The sequence below is a fragment of the Bos indicus genome, chromosome 17 (assembly GCF_029378745.1).
Source record: "Bos indicus isolate NIAB-ARS_2022 breed Sahiwal x Tharparkar chromosome 17, NIAB-ARS_B.indTharparkar_mat_pri_1.0, whole genome shotgun sequence".
NCBI classification, from domain to species: Eukaryota; Metazoa; Chordata; class Mammalia; order Artiodactyla; family Bovidae; genus Bos; species Bos indicus.
Window position 1 is genome coordinate 54,519,742 of NC_091776.1, and position 19,574 is coordinate 54,539,315.

The window sequence follows — 19,574 nt, forward strand, 5'->3', positions numbered from 1 at the left end:
AACGCGCGGTCTCCCAGCCTCCCAGCCACTCAGCCACTGGCCGCTCGGCTTGCGGCTGAGCAATGGGGCCGCGGGCCGTTCCGCGGCTCCTGCTCGTTCTCCTAGACTGCTGGGCCTCCGTGAGCGCCCAGGCCGGGACCACCCCGGTGGTAACGACGGAGGGCCTCAACTCCACCAAACCGGTCCCGACGACTCTCCGATCTGTAATATCTTCTAAGCCCCCTGAGATCCCCAGGGCTTCCAGGCCCTTCTCCGGCCCCAGACCCGCCCCGGTCACAGACGGTGGGTAACCAAGTACCAATTCCTGGGGATCTACAGTGGTTCAACCTGCGGGGGTTGGTAGCCCGGGTGAGGTAATAATAGCGATAGTTAACGTTTATTGACCACTTAAAGTGTGCAGTCATTGTTAAGTGTTTGATAGGTATTAATTCTCTCAACAACCCTTAGAGGTAGGTGTTATATTATCACTGTCATACAGATGAGAAAACCGAAGCTCAGAGAGCCAAGTGTGACAATATAAAAATCTTTACAAGTACTTGCAGTGGTCCTGGACGACACTAATGCCAAAGGTGTTAATGAATGAATACTTGCTTGCAGCTTTTCAGTTGAAATTGAAAGTTTCTAGGCAATTGTGGGAATTAAGTGCATAGGATACGTTGAGCTTTTCAATTATGATGCAAAAAATCTAGTTTACAGAAAATGACTAGGTCAAGTCCTCCTGTGTTGAGTTGAAGGTAGGGAGTTATGGGGTGAGGGGTTATGCCCACTTCTTAATATTCATCTTTAAGGATAATTAGCATATTTAGCATATTTCTTAGAAAATGATCTAATCCTTGAGTTACACAGCTAGTGACTTTTGTAATCTGATTTAACATGGATGACTTCAGGGGATATCTGACTCTAAAATCGAGTGCTAACTTTTGTGAATATGCGTTTTTCTGGGGTGAAGGTTCATAGCAGTAAGTTGTTTGTCAAATGGGTTTGTGATCTCAAAAAAATCCCTTTTAAGTCCTCTGTAACCCCAATAGATATGCAGTGGTTTTTTTTTTTTTTAATCCCTTCTTAAGAAAAATCTTTCTTAAATTGAGTCAGGCTCAGTATTAGTAAATAAAAAAGTCATCATTGGCTGACCTTCTGAACTCTAGAACTTAAGTTACTGAACCATTATTTTTCCTTTATAAATTGTGTAGTCTGTCAGAAAAAATACAGAGAAACATATTTGCTATTTTAATACAAAAACTTTGTTTTATATTGAAATTGTTGATTTGATTTAGCAGGGAAGTTAAGTGATAATTTGGGACAAAATATAGCAGAGTATTCAATATCTGAAAATCTCTGAAGATTTTTGTGGCTGAGTTGCCTATTATCCATGTAAGTATTTCATTTGTTAATGCACTTTATCCCCCAAATTGAAGCTATTCTTGAACCATCATTAGTAGGTCATATGTTCAGGACTGTTTTTCCAGTATGAGAGGATAAATTTGCACTTTTCCTTTGTCTTTTTAAAGGGCCTCTGGTTAGATCTGTGCAAGTAATGGTAATAAATGACAGCTGACATTAACTACTTCCTATGTAGCAAGCTCTGTGCGAAGGATTTCTTCTGCGTTGTGTCTCATCTAATCCTAACAATTTTATGATGTTAGGTTATGACGATTTTCTTTAACTTTTTCTTTTTTAACTTTTTAATGTTTAACTTTAACTTAAAAAAAAATTTTTTTTTAACACCAAGAAAACGTTTTAATTAAACTACAGAAACAATGGCTATAGTACAGAATATTCATGAGCAAAAAGATACACCATGTTATAAGTACTTACAAAATTACAAACCATTTGTTTGCTTCCTTAACATTTTCCATATTTTAAGTTCGTACATGAAGATGATCAGATTTACCATTTTGGGGGGGAAGAGGAAGAAAAAAAAAAAGGTGTATTTATCATCGCTAGATGTGCTCACTGTATGCTCCATTATTTATATGCAAGGCCCGGGTGACTGGAAGTGCAGTTGTCAGGCATTTTAATAAACTGGACAGCCATTTGTTTCTGCACGACAAGGCATCTTTACACAGGAGCAATCAGGAGAAAACAGGAAACAGCCAAGCACTCTGCACTGCAACACGCCACCTTAACAGCTAACCAGCATTACTCAACTGCTACACAACTGCGCCTAGTGCACAAAAATACATACATTTTAACATTTTCTTTAACTTTTTTTTTTTGGCTGCACTGCACAGCATGTAGGAGCTTAGAACCCATGCCTCCTGCATTGGAAGGTAGAGTCTTAACTGCTGGACTACCAGGGAAGTTCCTGGGTTATTGCCATTTTTTAGGTTTATGAATTACTTGCCTCATTTTAGGTCACAACCTAGGTACAGGTTGTAGCAGGAGACTGACTCTGAGTGGAGAACTGGACCACCCTTTGCAGAATGGGTTACAGGTACAAGAAAAGGATAACTTTCATCTCAAATCTGAGCTCTGTTCATTAGTACCCTATAGCTGTGAAAAGGCTTGGAAGAGCAGCTGAGTGCTACTCAGACCCTGCGAGTACTCAGCAGATAACTTGTTGGCTGATTAAGTACACTCACATCTTGGATAGAGACCCTTTTTTCTTTCCTAAGTAGAGTTATTAAACACTATTGCTTGGTCCCTAGTAGTCTTACAGCTACTAGGGACCTATAAGGGTTTTAGGTTTTGTAAAATCAAGATTCGTTTCAAACACATAAGGCAGGGTATCTCAACACTTTATTTTTTACTCAACACTTTATTATTTAGTGTACATGAGAGGTGTTATAATTTTCTAAGGACACAAGGGAGTTCTTGGCTAGAGAGAAACATGTAAACTCTAGAGGGGAAACTTTTGTGTCTCTAAGAATGGATTGTGTATTCACTGACAAAAATTTCCTCTTCTCCTGACATTCATCTTCCCAGAATTTATTATTGTACCTTTTTTGAGGTATATATTTTCTAAAGTTTTTTTTTTTTTTGCCACACCACGCAGACTGGAGTCTGGAGTTCCCTGACCCAGGATTGAACTGCCTTGGTAGTGAGCACCGAGTCCAAATCACTGGACTGCCAGGGAATTCCTTCTAAAGCTCATTTTTATTATAAAATAATTCATAAATGCTAATAAGAATGTTGTATGGATTGTCTACCAGCATTTGCTTGAGATCCCTTTTTAAAATTTTTTTTTTGCATGAAATCCTTTTTCAAAAAAAAGAAACAACGTTACAGGTAAGGTTGAAGAACTGATCTCCCTCCTTCCAGCAATTATTAAACTACCATGAGTTCAGTGTTTATCATTCTCATGCTCTGCTATTTAAGTTTCCCCTCACCCCCACACCTCCCCGTTTGACAGCCTGAAACAGGGAATTAAAAATCCAGATGGTCATCATTATTAAAAATTAAAACTTGCTAAGTGGGGCTTCTACCTCTTCCCATGTTTTTACTGTCTGAATTACCAAAGATATTTCTAGAACCCCAAGTACAAGGAACTTGAGCCAGCTTGATTCTTGGCCAATAGCCTGTGAACGTGGACTCAGCTTCAAAGCTGCAGGTTACATCTGAGGAGAGGAACAAAATTGAGAATTTTGATTCTTAGTAGCCTTAAGTGGGCCCTTCCTCTGAATTGGAATCTCCAGAGGAGCTTAGAAATCTGCAATATTAAACCCATGGTTCTTATGGTCGGGCAAGTGATTTACCCTGTTGATTCTTAAACCTATTTTAATTATCAGCATCACCTGAAAAGTGTTTGAAAAGCCCAGGTGTCTGGGTTTCACAATTAGCTTACCAAATCAGAGTCTTTGTAGGGAGAGTGCAAACAGAACTTTCCAAGTGAGTCAGATGATTGGCCACTTTGGGAAAATCTCAGATGGAGGCATGCTCAAACTGACTCATTTCACTTCACAGATTTCCCCCAAAGTGCAATAGGGAATAAAACGGACCTTTGTATGAGATGGATTTTTGGTACTTTGCAGTGGCAGGGGGCAGTCACTGCCTGCAGATTGTGACGCTCTGCGCCCCACCTCTCTCGTTTCTGTAGTTGCTGCTCTGTGTGTCTGTGACTTGTCTCCAGCACAGTGTGACGTCAACTGCTGTTGTGATCCTGATTGCAGCTCCGTGGATTTCAGTGTCTTTTCTGCCTGCTCAATTCCAGTTGTCACGTAAGTTTGTAACATGAAGTTTTGATAAAATTGGACCAAGATTATGAAATTTGGGGACAGAAAGTAAAAACTCCCCCAGGCTGAAAAAACCCAAATCAACTCAGGCTGATTTCCTGAATTCTGCATCATTCAGAAGCTGTGCTGTCGAAATCAATATATTGAAGAGTTTTTGCTGTTTAGTCGCTAAGTTGTGTCCAGCTCTTTACTGACTGAGCCACCAGGGAAGCCCTCGTGTCCAGCTCTTTTGTGACCCCATGGACTGTATAGCCCGCCAGGCTCCTCTCTATGGGATTTCCCAGGCAAGAACACTGGAGTGCGTTGCCATTTACTTCTCCAGGGCATCTTCCTGACACAGGGATCAAACTCCTGCATCGGCGGATGGGTTCTTTACCACTGAGCCACCTGGGAAGCCTGTGTAGAACAGTATCTATCCCTTATTTGCATCCAGCCAGATGATGGTGCAGGCAAAAAAGAAGTGAGAGTGTACTTTTCACAAAGGTTATAATGAAATCTGTGTTCAGAGATTGAATTACGTTTCATTTTGATTTGTAAACAAATAAGGTGTCACATTTTTGTATCTGTGAATTAGTCTCATGTATAGCCTAGGGTGAAAAGTACAGTTTAATTTTACAGCTTTTGTTGTGGACATAATTTTCTAACGAAAATTAGAAGGGAAAGCTTTGTTTATACCTTTCTAGTAGATGAATCTACCAGGAATTCTCACAGTTCACATTGTGTAGGAGAATAATGGGAAATGACATTCCCAGTCGATTGCAAGATAAACAGTTTCTTCTCAGTTACCTGGTTCTTGTAATTCTGATTTCAAAGCTTTTTGATAAAATAACAGCACTTATAAGAAGTTAATTTATTCAGGATGGGACCAGTTTATTATTCAGAGATAGCCAATTTAAATTCAGTCTTGTACGAAATTTTAGCAGTTGAAATTTGATAGGTTGAATGCTTTTTGGAAGCACAGTGTGTTTTTCCCATGAGAAACTATTTTATTGACCAATGGGAAATCCTATCTACTTCCGATGTTGTTAAAATGCCTAGAGCATGGGGTGTTGTAGTCAGATTATTTTTCTGGCTACCTGAACTACACTGTGGTTCAGTCTTTGTTGAAAATCATTCTATTTTCCTGCATTAGTGAGTTCCGGGAGCTTGAGAGTGAGGTATCTGTTCTGATTTGCGATCATTATTTAGAATGTAGTTCTTAAAAAATAGCCAATACTGTAATTTTAGATATAGACTATTTAGAATGGGGGTCAGCCAACTTTTTCTGTAAAAGGCCATGTAATAAACACTTGAAGCTCTGCAGGCTGTGTGGGCTCTGTTTCAGCTTTTCCACTCTGCCATTGTTGAGCAAAAGCAGGCATGTAATGAATGGCTGTGACTACATTTCAGTAAAACTTATTTACAAGATTTGGTGTAGTTTGTGGCACCATGGTTTAGAAATTAGAACTGAATTCGTAGTGCTCTCAGGAAAGAACTTCAGGGTTTTTCTGAGTTAGATTTGCTTGTGGCCTTCTCCTAAATATGAAGTATAGAAATAATGAAAACTAATAGTCCTAATTAATTGGGTGTTCTTGTTATGTAGATTCCAGTTCATAGAAGGTTTATTTACATATACTGAACTGTCATAAACTAGTCTTACCATTCAAAAAATTATAAATTTATCATTAAGATTAGTGGATTAGTGTCTTTTTCCCCTCATTAGATGTAAGCTTCTTGAGAGTAAGAATTATCTCTTTTATATGTCATTTATCCCTAGTGCCTAGGATAGCTCCTACCATGTAGTCGGCCTTCATTAAAAGTGAGTTGAATGGATGAATGAATAACTGACCCTCGAGTAGCCCTTTGACTTTCTCTACCATTGTTCTTTCAGGCAGAAACCCATGTCAGAAACCTAGAGGCTCCCCTGACTTGTGCCTTTTCCTTGCCTTCTCACGGCTAAGCTGTCTCTTACAGTTCACCATACCTTTCTTGAGCACCTCTTGTGTGCCAGTGCCAGGGATTTAAAGACAAGTGAGACATGGTCCTGTCTTCAAAGAGCTCATTGAGTAAGGGAGACAAACGAGTGGATGGCAGTTTCTGCACCAAACTCTAGGAGAACTGAGAGAGTGGCCTGTAACCCAGACAGCTGGACTAGGGAGGTCTTTCTAGAAAAGTAGCTGAGCTGAGTCCTGAAGGACAAGTGAAGTTGGTCAGCATGGAATTAGGGAGGGCATTCCTGGCCGAGGGAGCCACATGGCAGATTCCTGGGGCTGAAGGAGTATAGCCTGCTGCCTTAACTGCAGGTAGCTCAGCATGGCTGAGGAAGGCTGGAGCCAGAGGAGTGTGGGGAAGGGCAGGGGTCAAGTCCTGAGGGGCCTTGTGTGTATGCTGAGGGGTTTGGATTTTTCCTGGCTTCTTCAGGAGGCTGGGGAGTGAGGGGATCAGATCTCCAATTTAATAAATTCTGCAGCAGCATGGACAGTGGCTCCCAGGGGCCAGGCCTGGTGGCAGGGAACCAAGAAGGCTCTCACCCAGAAGGCTGTGCCGGTGGGACTAGAGAGAAATGTACGGATGCAGTGCTGATTCACTGCACAGGATTAGAGCGCTGCTGACTGGAAGGGGAGGGTCAAGAGTCCCATTCTGCTGAATCTTCCTCCATGATTGCCCTCACGTCTGTCCGTTCCTGCTCCCTTCCTCCTCATAAGCTCACGCCTCCTCTTGTCACTCCCTTTCTAACGAACTTTCGAGAACTCTCATTACCTATGGAATCCATAACCTGAATTCATATCCATCCCAGCTTCTCTCACATCTTATTTCCTAGCAACCCCATCTGGAATCCTTCGTCCAACGCAGCTTTGGTACTCTGTTTCTAAACACCATCAGTACAGTACCCATCCTTGACCAATGCCATTCTTGCAGTTGGATTAGCTTCCCATTCCCTCTCTGTCTGACTCCTCCTCGTCATTTAAGGCCCAGTATGACTCGTAGATTTTCAGTGCTGGATCTTTTCTTATTTATACTACTCATGGTTTTTCCAAAATACTCTTTATGCCCATGATAGCAACTCATTTACCATTAGAACTATACAGAGCATTTGGAAAAGAGGCCAGTTACAAAATAATTCAATCCCCCAGCAATACCCATTCCAGAAATACAGTGGAAATGGATTCTAATCATAACACCAAAAGAAATACAACATCATAGAATTAAACTTAACTATTCAGAATTTATGTGAAGAAAACTTCAAGATATAATGAAACATAAAACATTTGAATAAATGGAGAGATATAATCTGTGTAGTGGGATGGGTAGAATCATTACTTACATATACATTTCAATTTGTTATAATGTAATTCCAGTCAGATGGGAGAGGGATAATGTGTCAAAATGATTCTAAAATTCATCTGGAAGAATAAACAGATGAGAACAGCCAAGACGTTATTGAATAAGAAGAGCAAACTACTAGGTTTAAAGCATTTGTAACACTATAATATTGAATATAATGTGTATTAATTCATTATGGATAAGTAGGTCATTGAAAGAGAATAGGAAGGCCAAAAATCAGTTGTGTGTACTGATTTTACACCAGCCAGTTTTCTTAAAGTATTTTTTTCTACTTAAGTATTTAATGTAAACATGGTATTTATTGTAAACATGGTATTTCACATCTGTGGAGTAAAGGTTGGATCATTCAGTAAATGATGCAGGATGATTATTGAAAAACTAACATTAGATTCCTGCTTCATAATGTTACACTGAAGTAAATTACCAACAGGTAGAAGAGTGAAATGTTAAAAAAATTAATGAATAAAAAATATATGTGAATATTTATTAATCTTGGGTTAGGAAAATGTCTTTTTTTCTTTTTGGCCACACTATACAGCGTGTAGGATCTTAGTTTCCTGACCAGGGATTGAATGCATCCCTCCTGCAATGGAAGTGGGGAGTCTTAACTGCTAGACTGCCAGGAAAGTCCTGGGTAATGTCTTTTAAGATAAACCCAAAGGCAATCTATAAAAGAAAAGGTTGACAACTTCATTATTTTAAAAAATCAGTTAATCATACCTCAATTAAAAGAGGAATGATGATCGTAAAAAAAAAACTTCTGTGTGACAAAAAAAACACTATAAAACTGAACGATTAACAAACTAGGAAGAAGTATTTCTAACACTCAGAAGGGATTCTTGATATGGGTTCTTAGAAGTCAAGAAGACAAACTTTCTCATAAAAATTAATCAACTCATGAAGAAATACCAGTGAGCAATAACCCTATGGAAAAATATTTAACCTCACTAGTAAAAGAGAAAATTCAAATTAAAGCAATGAGATAATAGGCTTTTGCCCATGAAATTAGCAAACGGTAAAAACTGATAACATGCAGTCTTGGCAAGAGTACAGCAAAATAGGTGCTCTTGTTACTACAATGTTGGTAAGGTTGCATCTTGCCTTTCTGGAAGGCACTCTGGTAGTAAGTCTCAGAAGCCTCAAATTTTGTACCTACCTTTTGACCCAGCAATTCTATTTCAGGAAATATTGCCTAAGGAAATAACTGGAGACATTAATACAAATGTATGAACAAGGGTGTCACTAAAGCATTATATATAATCAGGAGAAATTATAAACAGCCTAGGTCAACGGTAGAGGATTGGTTAAAAAAAATTGGGAGTAGCTTAATAAATTGGTATACAGCGAAACCATATAATAATATGAAAACATTTGATGATATGGGAACTACTGGGCACTCTATATTAAGTGGGAAAAGGCCTTAAAGTGGTATGTAATATGATCTCATTTTTGTTGGATCTCCCTAAACCATGTCTGTATCTATATCAAATTGATTAGGGTTTGTTAAGTCTGGGATTGGTTGAAGACTTGACTATACCGCAGTTTCCAAGCCCCAGACTTACAGATGATGTTACTTTTTCTCATTTTCACATTCATTTATGAAGACAGCTTTATTCTAAAGACAGGAATTTTGGATCCATTCTGGGTACTTATGAACAGTCTGAAGTTCTGCAAAATTTTATATAATTTAATATTCCATCAGAGTATGCAAGGTTCATTTACATCAAAATCATTTCTCATCTGTATTCCATACTTGACAAGATTTCCTTAAAGGTTATTCTAGTTGTCTTAATATTTTCACTGTTAGAGGAAAAAGTTTAAAATGCTGAACATTTTAACACTGAATAAACTAAATAAAAGTGGATTCAATTCTCACATCACACTTTCATAAATATCCTCCATGTAGTTAACTTAGTACAGTGCAAGCATCTGACAGTTCTAAAATAATCTTGCTAAGATTGTGTGCTTGTGCCTTAAAACTTTGTCTTATTATTATTTTTTTAATTTTCAGGGGTGATAGTCACTTTTGTAGTCAAAAAGCAGCTGTCTATTCATTGAATTTTACAGCAGACCCACCTCAGAGAGTATTTAAACTTGTCGACCAGATCAACCCATCTGTTTTCTGTGTTCATATTACAAACTGTAAGTATTTGATATTGATATACTGTGTGAAACTCTGGCAAATTTTTTCTTTTAAAAGTTATTTTATGGAAAAATGTCACATCAAGTTAGATTTAAAGCAGTTATTCTATGGTTTGGCTAGAGGTTATCCTGAGACCATTCCACAGATAACTGCAAGTAACTTGATAAACCTGTGGCTATGCGCGTTTTCTTTAATTGTGCTTTTGTAGTTGTCTTTTGAAATCTCGTGCTTTATTTCTCTTATTTTATTTCAAAGGTGTTTATAGAATGTAGACATGCCTAAGAATCTAGATTTATTTGTGTGTGTGTGTGCGTGCATTTCCTCCTGATTTAATGGTTGAGAGTCAGGTTCAGCTTTGGTTTCAATTTCCTTTTTTCTCTTTTATTTTTACTAAGGGTATTTGCATGAAAACAGGATCTTTATTTTTATCTGAGCATTTAGCTCAATTAGATGTCTAGTTCCAATGTATAAACCATTATCAAGATCAGAGACACATTCATGGTTTTATCAATTAAACTTTATCATCTTTTCCGAATGTCTTTATATTTTGGTTTTGTGCCCTTGCACTTAAAAATTTAGGTGGATGCTCTGTGGTTTGTAATCTGCAGTAATGGCCGGTCAGTCACTGTAGCAGGCCCAGTGAACATAACCAGCCTGTTCCCTCCTCCTCCCACCTCTCACGCACAGAGCGCATCATCTCCTGGGCTTCGGAGGTGGCTGTGTGACGGTAGAAACAGGATCTTTCATTCCCCTAGCCATCTGGAGAGAGTTGCCCCTGAGAGGTTTATGCAGTTTATGAGTCCGTGGACTGGAGAGAGAGATTGATTAGTATTGGCTTCTGTTGTGCTGTTTACCTGCAGGCCTTAGAAACTCTTGCTTCCATAGTAGAGAAAGAGGCCATGCCTGGGGAGTCTGTTTAATAAGATTCCAGAAATCTTGGAGGAAGTGAATATGTAGAGACATTTAAATGTTTCCACAGCAGCCTTACTGCTACTAAAGATTGTTTCCTAAATACTATGTATACTGTATATGCTATACATATCATATTTTATACTGATTTAAAATACTTTTTCTAAAAACAGATAAACCTGCATTATCCTTTATTAATCCAGAAGTGACTGATGAAAGTAGTTTTGATAAATTGATGAAAGCACCTGATGGTTTTTCACTGAATGCAGAATCAGATGTTTCAACCAGACTGGATGCTCCCCAAACTGCAAAATATGAGGTGAGCCAGGAACTTAAATCCACTCATCCTGTCATAAATATCTTGTTTTTATAAGTATGTTCCCAGTAAGCTAGCTTCCCTGGGACACAGAATTGATATTATAAACCAAGAAACAATGTTTGTGCCTGTAGATCAAAAATCATGAAAATTAAAATTGAGTAGTTGAATTCTAACATAGAGTTTTGAGGCATATATTTTCTGGTAAGCTTTCATTTGTCTCTGCAGAATGTTTTCTTCTCTACCTCAAAAGATGCAGCAAAGTGCTTGAGAGATGCTGCTGGAAACAGAGTGGATAGGCTGGAGGCCGGCTCCTCTTCTCAGAGTTGTGTGTAGTTTTACAGACTTTGGGAAGATGTGTGGTATTTGTTATCCATCCCTTCATAAGCCTTTAAATATGTGTTAACTTTGACTAAATGTCATAATTTTTGGAAGCATCTTTTTAAAAGAGAAGTATAAAACAACCTGTGCTAGTTCTAAAAGGTGAAGGCATAGAAGCACGGAAGTAAAAATGGAAAGGCCCCCATGTCCAGTTAAAACCAAAGCACACTGCAAGGAAGTTCCCTGGGGGGCCAGTGGTTGGGTCTCCACGTTTCCACTGCAGATGGCCCAAGTTCAGTCCCTGGTTGGGCGAAGAAGAGCCTGTAAGCCATGTGGCTTGGCCAAAAACAAATAAACAGTGCACACTGAAAATCACTTAACAGATGGGTGTATGTTCCCGGTTTTTTAATGCATCTACTAAAATATACGTATAATATTGTGCAGAAATGAAATTTCTAGTTATCCACATTGTGCTATAAATTTCCTTTTTTATTCATGATCAATTTTATGCATCTTCCCACGTCACTATAAAAGTGGCCATTTCTGGAGCATTTCCCAGCTGCCAGGCACTGGGCAGAGCTCTTCAGACGTCACTGTACACAACCCTGGGAAGGATGCTTCATTTTAAGTGAAGTCCCCATTGAAGTGTTGAGGGAAACATGGGTATAGGAAGGAGCCAGAGTTGGAGCTGCATTTTACTGATACAGAGTATTCCTTCCAGGGATGTGTCATTATTTATTACGGAGCCATTCCACTATCTAATAGACATTCGTTTCAAGTTTTTGCTGTTATAAATAATCCACAGTAAGCATTCTTATAGATATTTTTTTGTCCGATTAAATCCATAAGGTATGTTCCTATAAATGGGTTAACTTGGTCAGAATGAATGGAAATTTAAAATACCAATACCAGCTTGCCCTCCAGAAAGATTGCAGGAGTTTATTCTCCCAGCTCTAGTGAAGGAGAGGGCTTGTTCCCCGCTTGCTGCACCTGTGTCAGCCTCTTAGATAACCTTCCAGTGGGATGGAAGTAGAATAGCCTAGAATAAACAGGCCTGCAAATTCTGTAACATGCATACACAGAAACACACAGCCTTAAAAGGAAAAGGGTGGGGCAGCTAGATGTTTGCTCCCTGCGGGCAGGGACCGCATCTATTCTTTAACCATCCCTGCAGTGCTGCTGGTCACGTAGTAGCTGTGTAGTGAGTGTTGAACGGATGCCTGAGTAGCACCCTGACAGCTGTTGGTTGTTCTGTTTGCAGTATGGGGTTCCTCTGCAGACTTCAGATTCATTTTTGAGATTTCCTTCTCCCCTTACATCATCTCTCTGCACTGATAATAACCCTGCAGGTAAGAGAGTGGGCATTTTTCTTTTTCTCTGCAAACAGAGTTCGCTCTTAGTTTAAATTTATAGCAATCGTAATAAACAAACTTTGTAACTAGAAACAGAGTCTTAGAGTTGAACAACACTTCAAAGATTGTATAGTTCAGTCCCTCCGCCTCACCCCTGCCCGGTGCCAGAATCTTTTCTGCCACCGGTGGTCACTGCTTGAGCATTCGTCGTGATGGGGAACTCACTACCTGCAATCAGCCCACTCAGTTGTTTAACTCTTGAGGTTGTTGGAAAGTTCTTTTGTCACTGGAGCGAAAGTTTGTCAGTAGCTAACACTGATTAACTGTGTGCTGGGTGTGGTGTTAAGCGCTTGCTTGTGTTTTTCCCATTGATTCTCACGATGGTCCTCTCAGGGAGGGTTATCTTCATTTTTGAGATGAGGAACTGAGAAAATGAGTTTAGTTTCTTACTCAGGCAGTGGTGAAGCAGGGATGCAACCCATGCAGCTGCCTCCCATGGGTCCTGCTTCTCCTTCAGGAGCATCATAGACTCTGTGGAGTAACCGCTCTTGGCAGCAGAAGGCAATAGGCCTGGCTCCCCCATCCTTAGCCAGCCTCACTATGCAGAAGCCTGCTAAGCTGTGGATGATAGCGTGTGGCCTAAGGAAGCAACACTTGCTACATGAAGGGAAGTGTGTTCTGTTGAAGAGGCTTAACCTTGCTCACACAGTAGGAGCAGTGTAATTTAGACCCAAACTGAGATACCGTTTCCACCTAATGGATTGCAAAGCGTAAAGAAATTTAATGCTGTGGAGAAGTAGGCGCTTGTCTATATCACTGGTGGGACTGAAAACTGGTACAGCCTTGGTGAAGGGCACTTGGGCAACATACATCAAAATTGCAGACAAATATACCTTTTAACTTAGCTGCTCTACTTCTAGAAGTTGGTCCTACAGAAACTCTGGCCCACATGCAAAATGATAGATTGCAGCATTGTTAGAGCAAAACTGGAGACAACTTCCATTAGTGGGGAACTGGTTGGATAGATTATGGTGTGTCTGTAATAGAATGCGAGTTATCCCTAAAAAGAGGAGGAGGAAGCTCTTCATACTAAGACAGACTGAACTCCGAGATACATTGCTCAGTGAAAAAGACAAAGGGCAGAATATATGTTGTGAGTTTGTTTCCAAAAGGGGAAAGAAATACTTTTAAAAAGAGTATGTGTGTATACACACACAGACACAGACACACACACTTTCTGAAAATATAGGATATTTCCAGAAATATACACAAGAAACTTCATGCAGACTGTCTTTGGGGAAGGGGACTGGTGGTTGCTGGGGGTTAGGGGTTAGAGGGAGACAACTCCTCAAATCTTTTTCTGAATTTTGAATCATGTGACTGTATTACATATTTGAAAAATAATTTTTTATACTCTGCTGCTGCTGCTGCTAAGTCGCTTCAGTCATGTCTGACTCTGTGCGACCCCATAGACAGCAGCCCACCAGGCTCCCCCGTCCCTGGGATTCTCCAGGCAAGAACACTGGAGTGGGTTGCCATTTCCTTCTCCAATGCATGAAAGTGAAAAGTGAAAGTGAAGTCGCTTAGTCGTGCCCGACTCTTCGAGACCCCATGGACTGCAGCCTACCAGGCTCCTCCATCCATGGGATTTTCCAGGCAAGAGTACTAGAGTGGGGTGCCATTGCCTTCTCCATTTTATACTCTATCTGAAGCATATTGTATACATGTCATAACTTTGCAGTTTTACTTAGATTACAATTTCTTAGACATTTTTCTTCTTTTTAATTTTTTTTTTTCCTTTTTCCTTGGGAATGTTATGATTTCCAGCATTTCTGGTTAACCAAGCTGTTAAGTGCACCAGGAGGATAAATTTGGAACATTGTGAAGAAATGGAAACCCTGAGCATGGCTTATTACAGCAGCCCTAAAATTTTGAGGGTAAGAATTATTTTGAGGTAAAACTCGATTCATTGGGTTTATTTTCTGTTCTTTGTACCCTTTTAAAATATGACAAGTAGAGAATCATTTCAGTACATGATTGACACTCAGAATTTTTCTTCTCCAGTTCTTTGGTGTACTGATACCAAAGATACTGAAATAATCACTTAAAATAATTTTTATTTTTATATAGTCAGCTCATAATTTGCTTTCATTTTTTTCTTTTTTGCATTCATTCATTTTGATGGTAACCACTGATATCTGTCTCCTGAATTAAAAAAGCCTTTATTAATAACCAAAACTTTCAGAATTATAAAAACATCTAATGTCTGTCACAGAAATGATCATACTAGCACCAAAAAGTTATATTTCTGATTGGCAGATAAAATAAATACCCAGGAAAGGACAGGAAATAGGTTTGTTGGAGAAAGAGAAGCAGCCCTTTATTCCTGGTTGTGGTGACTGAAGCCTGAACTGAATAGATGGGAGAGGCCACTGGCCCACTTGGTGGGTGACATGGAGGGTCGCAAGGGGAGAAGACATTTTTCAGTGATTAAAAATCATGTGATTATTGTGAAAGCCCCCATCCCCTTCTGATTTCCTTCTACTGAGAGGGGAGTGTGGTGATGGTGGCAGGGGATGGGGGGGGTTCCATGGCATCTGAACTTCACTTTTCAGAATCAAGTTTTAGCTTTTCCTCTTCCCACCCTTTCCCTCTTTCTTTCCTTGAAGTCAGCCATCTACGCCTGTGAATTCTTCCAGTGCACGTGGCCCCTCACAGTTGTCCTGTAAACAGTCCCCCAGGCATGCAGGCACAATTCTCTTTTCATCCCAGAGCCCCCACCCCCAGACATGTCTACTCAACCCCCTCCCCACAAGCTCCCATTGGCCTAATAGGGCCTCTTGTAGTTGGAGAAGTGGGACTGGGGGTGTAGGGACAGGAATGGAGTGCGGCAGAGCCCTTCAGGAAGAGAGCTCCAGCCATGCTGGCGAGTCAGGAGCTTGGCCTCCAGGGGGCTTGGGCTAGAGACAGGAAGACCAGGAGACTGTGGAGCCACCTGGGCAGGCGATGGTATCCTTCCCATGAGGACAGGCACAGCACAAGTGACCAGAAGGAGGGGAGCTGTGTCTTCTCTACAGTGTTATGTCACTGATGACCATGTGAAAAATACTGGATAATTACACTGAAGCATGGAGGCTTCCCGAGACACGCTCTGTTGGGCTGTGTTATTGAGCTCCCAGTCTGAAGGAAGTGAATATAGAAGGAAAATGTAAAGTTACCTCTTTTATGATGACACAGATACAAAAATATGTGGGTGGCAAGCCTTGATTAAGGAAATTGTTTTTCTCTTTAAGAAGTCTTTAATAAGAGGAATATGCCCTTTAATGCATCATCTGAAAAAGCAATAACAGTGCTTCTTTTTGTTGCACATAACAAGATTTGTTGTTCTTTTTCATCTAGGTGCCTGGTTCAGGAATAGAGGTAAGAATACTTAATGGACTCATCATCTTACCTTAGAGCCCTTTGAAATGAATACACTTATAGCTGGAAGGGTACTTTACTGCCAGTAACAAAAACATTTGCCAGAAAGCAAGCAGAAATGAAATAGGGAAACTCCTTAGTAGATCATTCTTTTATTATCACAAAAGGGTTAGACTTTCCAATTCCTTTAGTTTTTGTAGTCCACACTTGTTCATGTTTAAATGGCCTAGGTGTCTTGACTGACAAGGGGCGTGATTGGCCTCTGTGCTTTCAGGGCATCCCTTGATATCTGCTTGGCCTCTTGTCAGGAGGGCTGGCTAGCTCCCAGGATGCTGTCTGTCCAGTGTAGAAGATAGAAAGAAATCTTGTGCCCAGTGAACGTACACACCTGTGTAGGAGATGAGCACAGTCAGTATAGTTTCCAGGGTTGAGTTGCAGGTAGGTTCTAGTCAAAGCCATGGCCCCAGCCCATGGCCCTGGAGAGCCGTGGTCAGGAGGCTACAGTCTCTTTGCAGCTATGTCAGAGAGAAAGATGGTGGGGTTGTTCTTGTTCTTGGGGTTGTACCCTGTTCCTCCCTGTGAATACCACAGTCCCCAAGGAGGCCAAGGCATTGACCTTGTCATCAGCTCCCAGAGCCTTGGCTGGCCTTGGTTCAAAAGTCAGCTTTGCTGTTATTTTCTCATATGACACCTGCTTCAGTCCCCCCAGTCGCAAGTGGGTGGATGGTAGTGTCTGCCCCAGAGGCTTGACGTAAGGCTGGAGGGAGAGAATGCACATAATGTGAGGCCCGGCTCTGGGTAAGGCGTCTGTTGCGCAGGAAGCACTGCAGACCACGGAACCTGCTGTGACTGAGTTCATTCCGTCTCTGGACACAAACTTGTGAGGTAGACGTTTGGAAAGGGATAGTCGTCTGACCTTGGACTCCACACTACTGTGTGTGGTCCTGGATTTCCTCATCTGTGAAGGTGCTTTCAAACTTACTTTAGTTACAGTGCTTCTTCAAGTGAAATCTGAAGCAGAGCCTACCTAGTATGTAATACGATTGAATCCAAAGCCCCTGGTAGGAGCAGAGGTGGGTCAGAAACCCTTTACCTGCCCAACTTGCCCACTTTTCTCCTTTCTGGCCCCTTGTGAGGAACACTACAGCTCCCAGGGACCCAGTTTGAGAGTCATATAATAGACTAGCTCTCAAATACCTCTGATCACTAAGAAAGTACTTAAAAAAAGTTATTTGTGTTTTAAAATTTTTGGCTGTGCCGAGTCCTCATTGCCTTACCTGGGCTTTCTCTAGTTGCAGCAAGCAGGAGCTGCTCTCCAGTTGCGGTGCGGAGGGCTTCTCATTGCAGTGGCTTCTTGTTGCGGCTCCTGGGCTCTACAGCATGGGCCCAAGGGTTGCGGTACCTGGGCTTAGTTGCCCCATGGCATGTGGGATCTTCCAGGACCACGGATCGAACCCATGTCCCCTGTATTGGCAGATGGATTCTGCCAGGGAAGTCCTAAAAAGTGCATTTATTGTGCCATTCAAAGTTGAACTGTCTGTGGGGACAGCTGCCCTGTCCGCCATGTAGCATTGGTACTAAGGCGTGCGTGGAAGGTATTGGGCCCTTCATGGGTTGGGTGTTAATTGAATGACTAAGGATTGGTTCAGTCAAGTAGGGAAGACCTATTGTGAGGAATAATGGGACTTTACTCAAAGGCACATACTGTGTGCCAGGTGCTGTTTCAGGTGTTCTGCGTGTCTGCAGTCCTTTGGTTGTCCCAGTGATCCTGGGAGGCAGGTCCTGTTGTTGGCACTCTCTGGCACGTGGGTCACAGAGAGATGAATTGGTTTGCCCGAGGCCACACAGCACGGGAGTACAGAGCTGGGATAAGAAGCCACGCTATCTGGCTCCAGAGACGTTATTCTTAGCGATGACTGGACCAGCTCTACTGTGTGCCAAGCCCCAGGTTAGAAGTTGTGCACACATTCTTTCTTTATATCCTATGGCCATGCAGTCAAGCCACGGCAGTCTGGGACTTTCAGCTCAGATCTGTGTGGCATCAAAGCTCCGAAGGACGTCACCTAATATCAGGGATGTGTCTAAATTTTTTTTTTAAATGCAGCTTCCAAAGTCTGTTAGAAGATCAGGAATATAAAAGTTGGATCCAGTCTTCCCACTAATCGAAGCTCATTGTGATTGCTTGGAATTGTCAATATTTGTTGAACCATCAACAAAAGATTGTCACGGCCCTGTAGTTTCGTTGCTAAGTGGGCTTTAGTTCTTTGCCAGTGGTTAGTTTGGGAATGGGATATGATTGAGTAGGACATTCAGGAAACCAGAGCAGCCCTCCCATTTTTGTTCTCGAGACTGAATGCACAGTGACAGCCTCGCGCAGTTCTTGCGCTTACACTGCTCTCTCAGTCTTTACAAAGCTAATTTAAACTGAGCCCTTCGCTTTCTGCCAGTCACACCCACACACCGCGGGGATGGCTTCTTCAGAGGCTGGTATGGAAAGGTGTGTGCTTGCTTGGAACACAGTATATCATTGCTGAATCAGGGCATTTCAGATATAGGAATCCAGGGTTATCTTTTGATGACTTCCTTAAGAGCTAATTACCCTATAGCTAATTAACCGGTAGCGTGGAACTCCTGTTATGCAGAGGACTTTCTTTGTAGTGAGTGGAGTTGCCAACCTGCAGCTCTGTCGCATGACAGCTCACCTTTGCTTTTGAACAATATCATGTTCTTGGATTAGAGCTTTGACTATCAAGGGAGAGTTGTGGGTCTTCTTGGTCATGGGAACAGACACATAAGAACTACTTGTTTACCTATAAAATGACAGCTTAAATACTTAGTAATTTTGAATTATAATCAGCATAGTACATGGTTGAGGGCAAAGTTCAAAGCAATATAAACAAACAGATGCAAGTTCCCTCCTAAACAGTGGTTTCTAAGAGCAGAGATTTAGAGCAAACGTCAGACTTGTTTCATGATACAAAGAGGCCAAAATATCTAGAGGTTCAAGCCATTGAAAGGATTGCTTGGTGCTCCATCACTCCACTGGCGATGGCCATAAGTGAAAAATGTCCTTTAGTAGCGTTGATCTAACCAGGGTTTCTTGATTCTGCTTAAAAAAATTTGTTTGTGTTTTTCTTCCTCATGATCCCACCACGAGTACTTGTGTGTATAAGGGTGTGTGTAGAAGTTGTGTATAAACTGGGTCAAGCACATATTCAGAGACGTGGTGGGGGTTTAGGAGGATGGATTCCGGGACTCTGTGAGGAATGTGCACGTGCGTGTAGAGAGCAAGTGTATCTATCAGTAGGAGCTGTGGTTGGAGGTGAGAGTGTACGTGTGTCTTTGATGGCATCATGGGAGGTGTGTGTGTGTGTGTTTGGGATATAATTCACTTACCATAAAACTTACAATTTAAAGTGTACAATTTAATGGGTTTTGGTATATTCGCAAGGTTATGCAGTCATCACCATTATCTAATTCCAGAACATTCTCACCACCCCAAAAAGAAACCCTGTGCTCATTAGCTATCATGCTTCATTCTACCCCAGCCTTCTCCCCCAGCCCCTGGCAACCACTGTATATACTTTCTGTCTCTCTGGACTTGCCTACTCTGGACA

General features: G+C 41.2%; 1 protein-coding gene across 5 annotated transcripts in view; it reads left to right on the top strand.

The window, feature by feature from the left end:
- TCTN1 (tectonic family member 1) overlaps positions 1–19,574 on the top strand; it is a 27,907-nt gene continuing 8,333 nt past the window's right edge. For 2 of the 5 annotated variants that reach the window (XM_070769540.1, XM_070769539.1), the window contains exons 1-7: positions 5–282; positions 4,037–4,157; positions 9,508–9,638; positions 10,722–10,867; positions 12,447–12,534; positions 14,365–14,474; positions 15,937–15,957. In XM_070769540.1, coding sequence (XP_070625641.1) covers positions 63–282; positions 4,037–4,157; positions 9,508–9,638; positions 10,722–10,867; positions 12,447–12,534; positions 14,365–14,474; positions 15,937–15,957 — 837 coding nt within the window. In that variant the 5' untranslated portion in view covers positions 5–62. Of the gene's footprint in view, positions 283–1,277; positions 1,372–4,036; positions 4,158–9,507; positions 9,639–10,721; positions 10,868–12,446; positions 12,535–14,364; positions 14,475–15,936; positions 15,958–19,574 lie in introns of all 5 variants that reach the window. The other 3 variants (XM_070769541.1, XR_011561172.1, XM_019977450.2) reach the window with 3 other exon arrangements.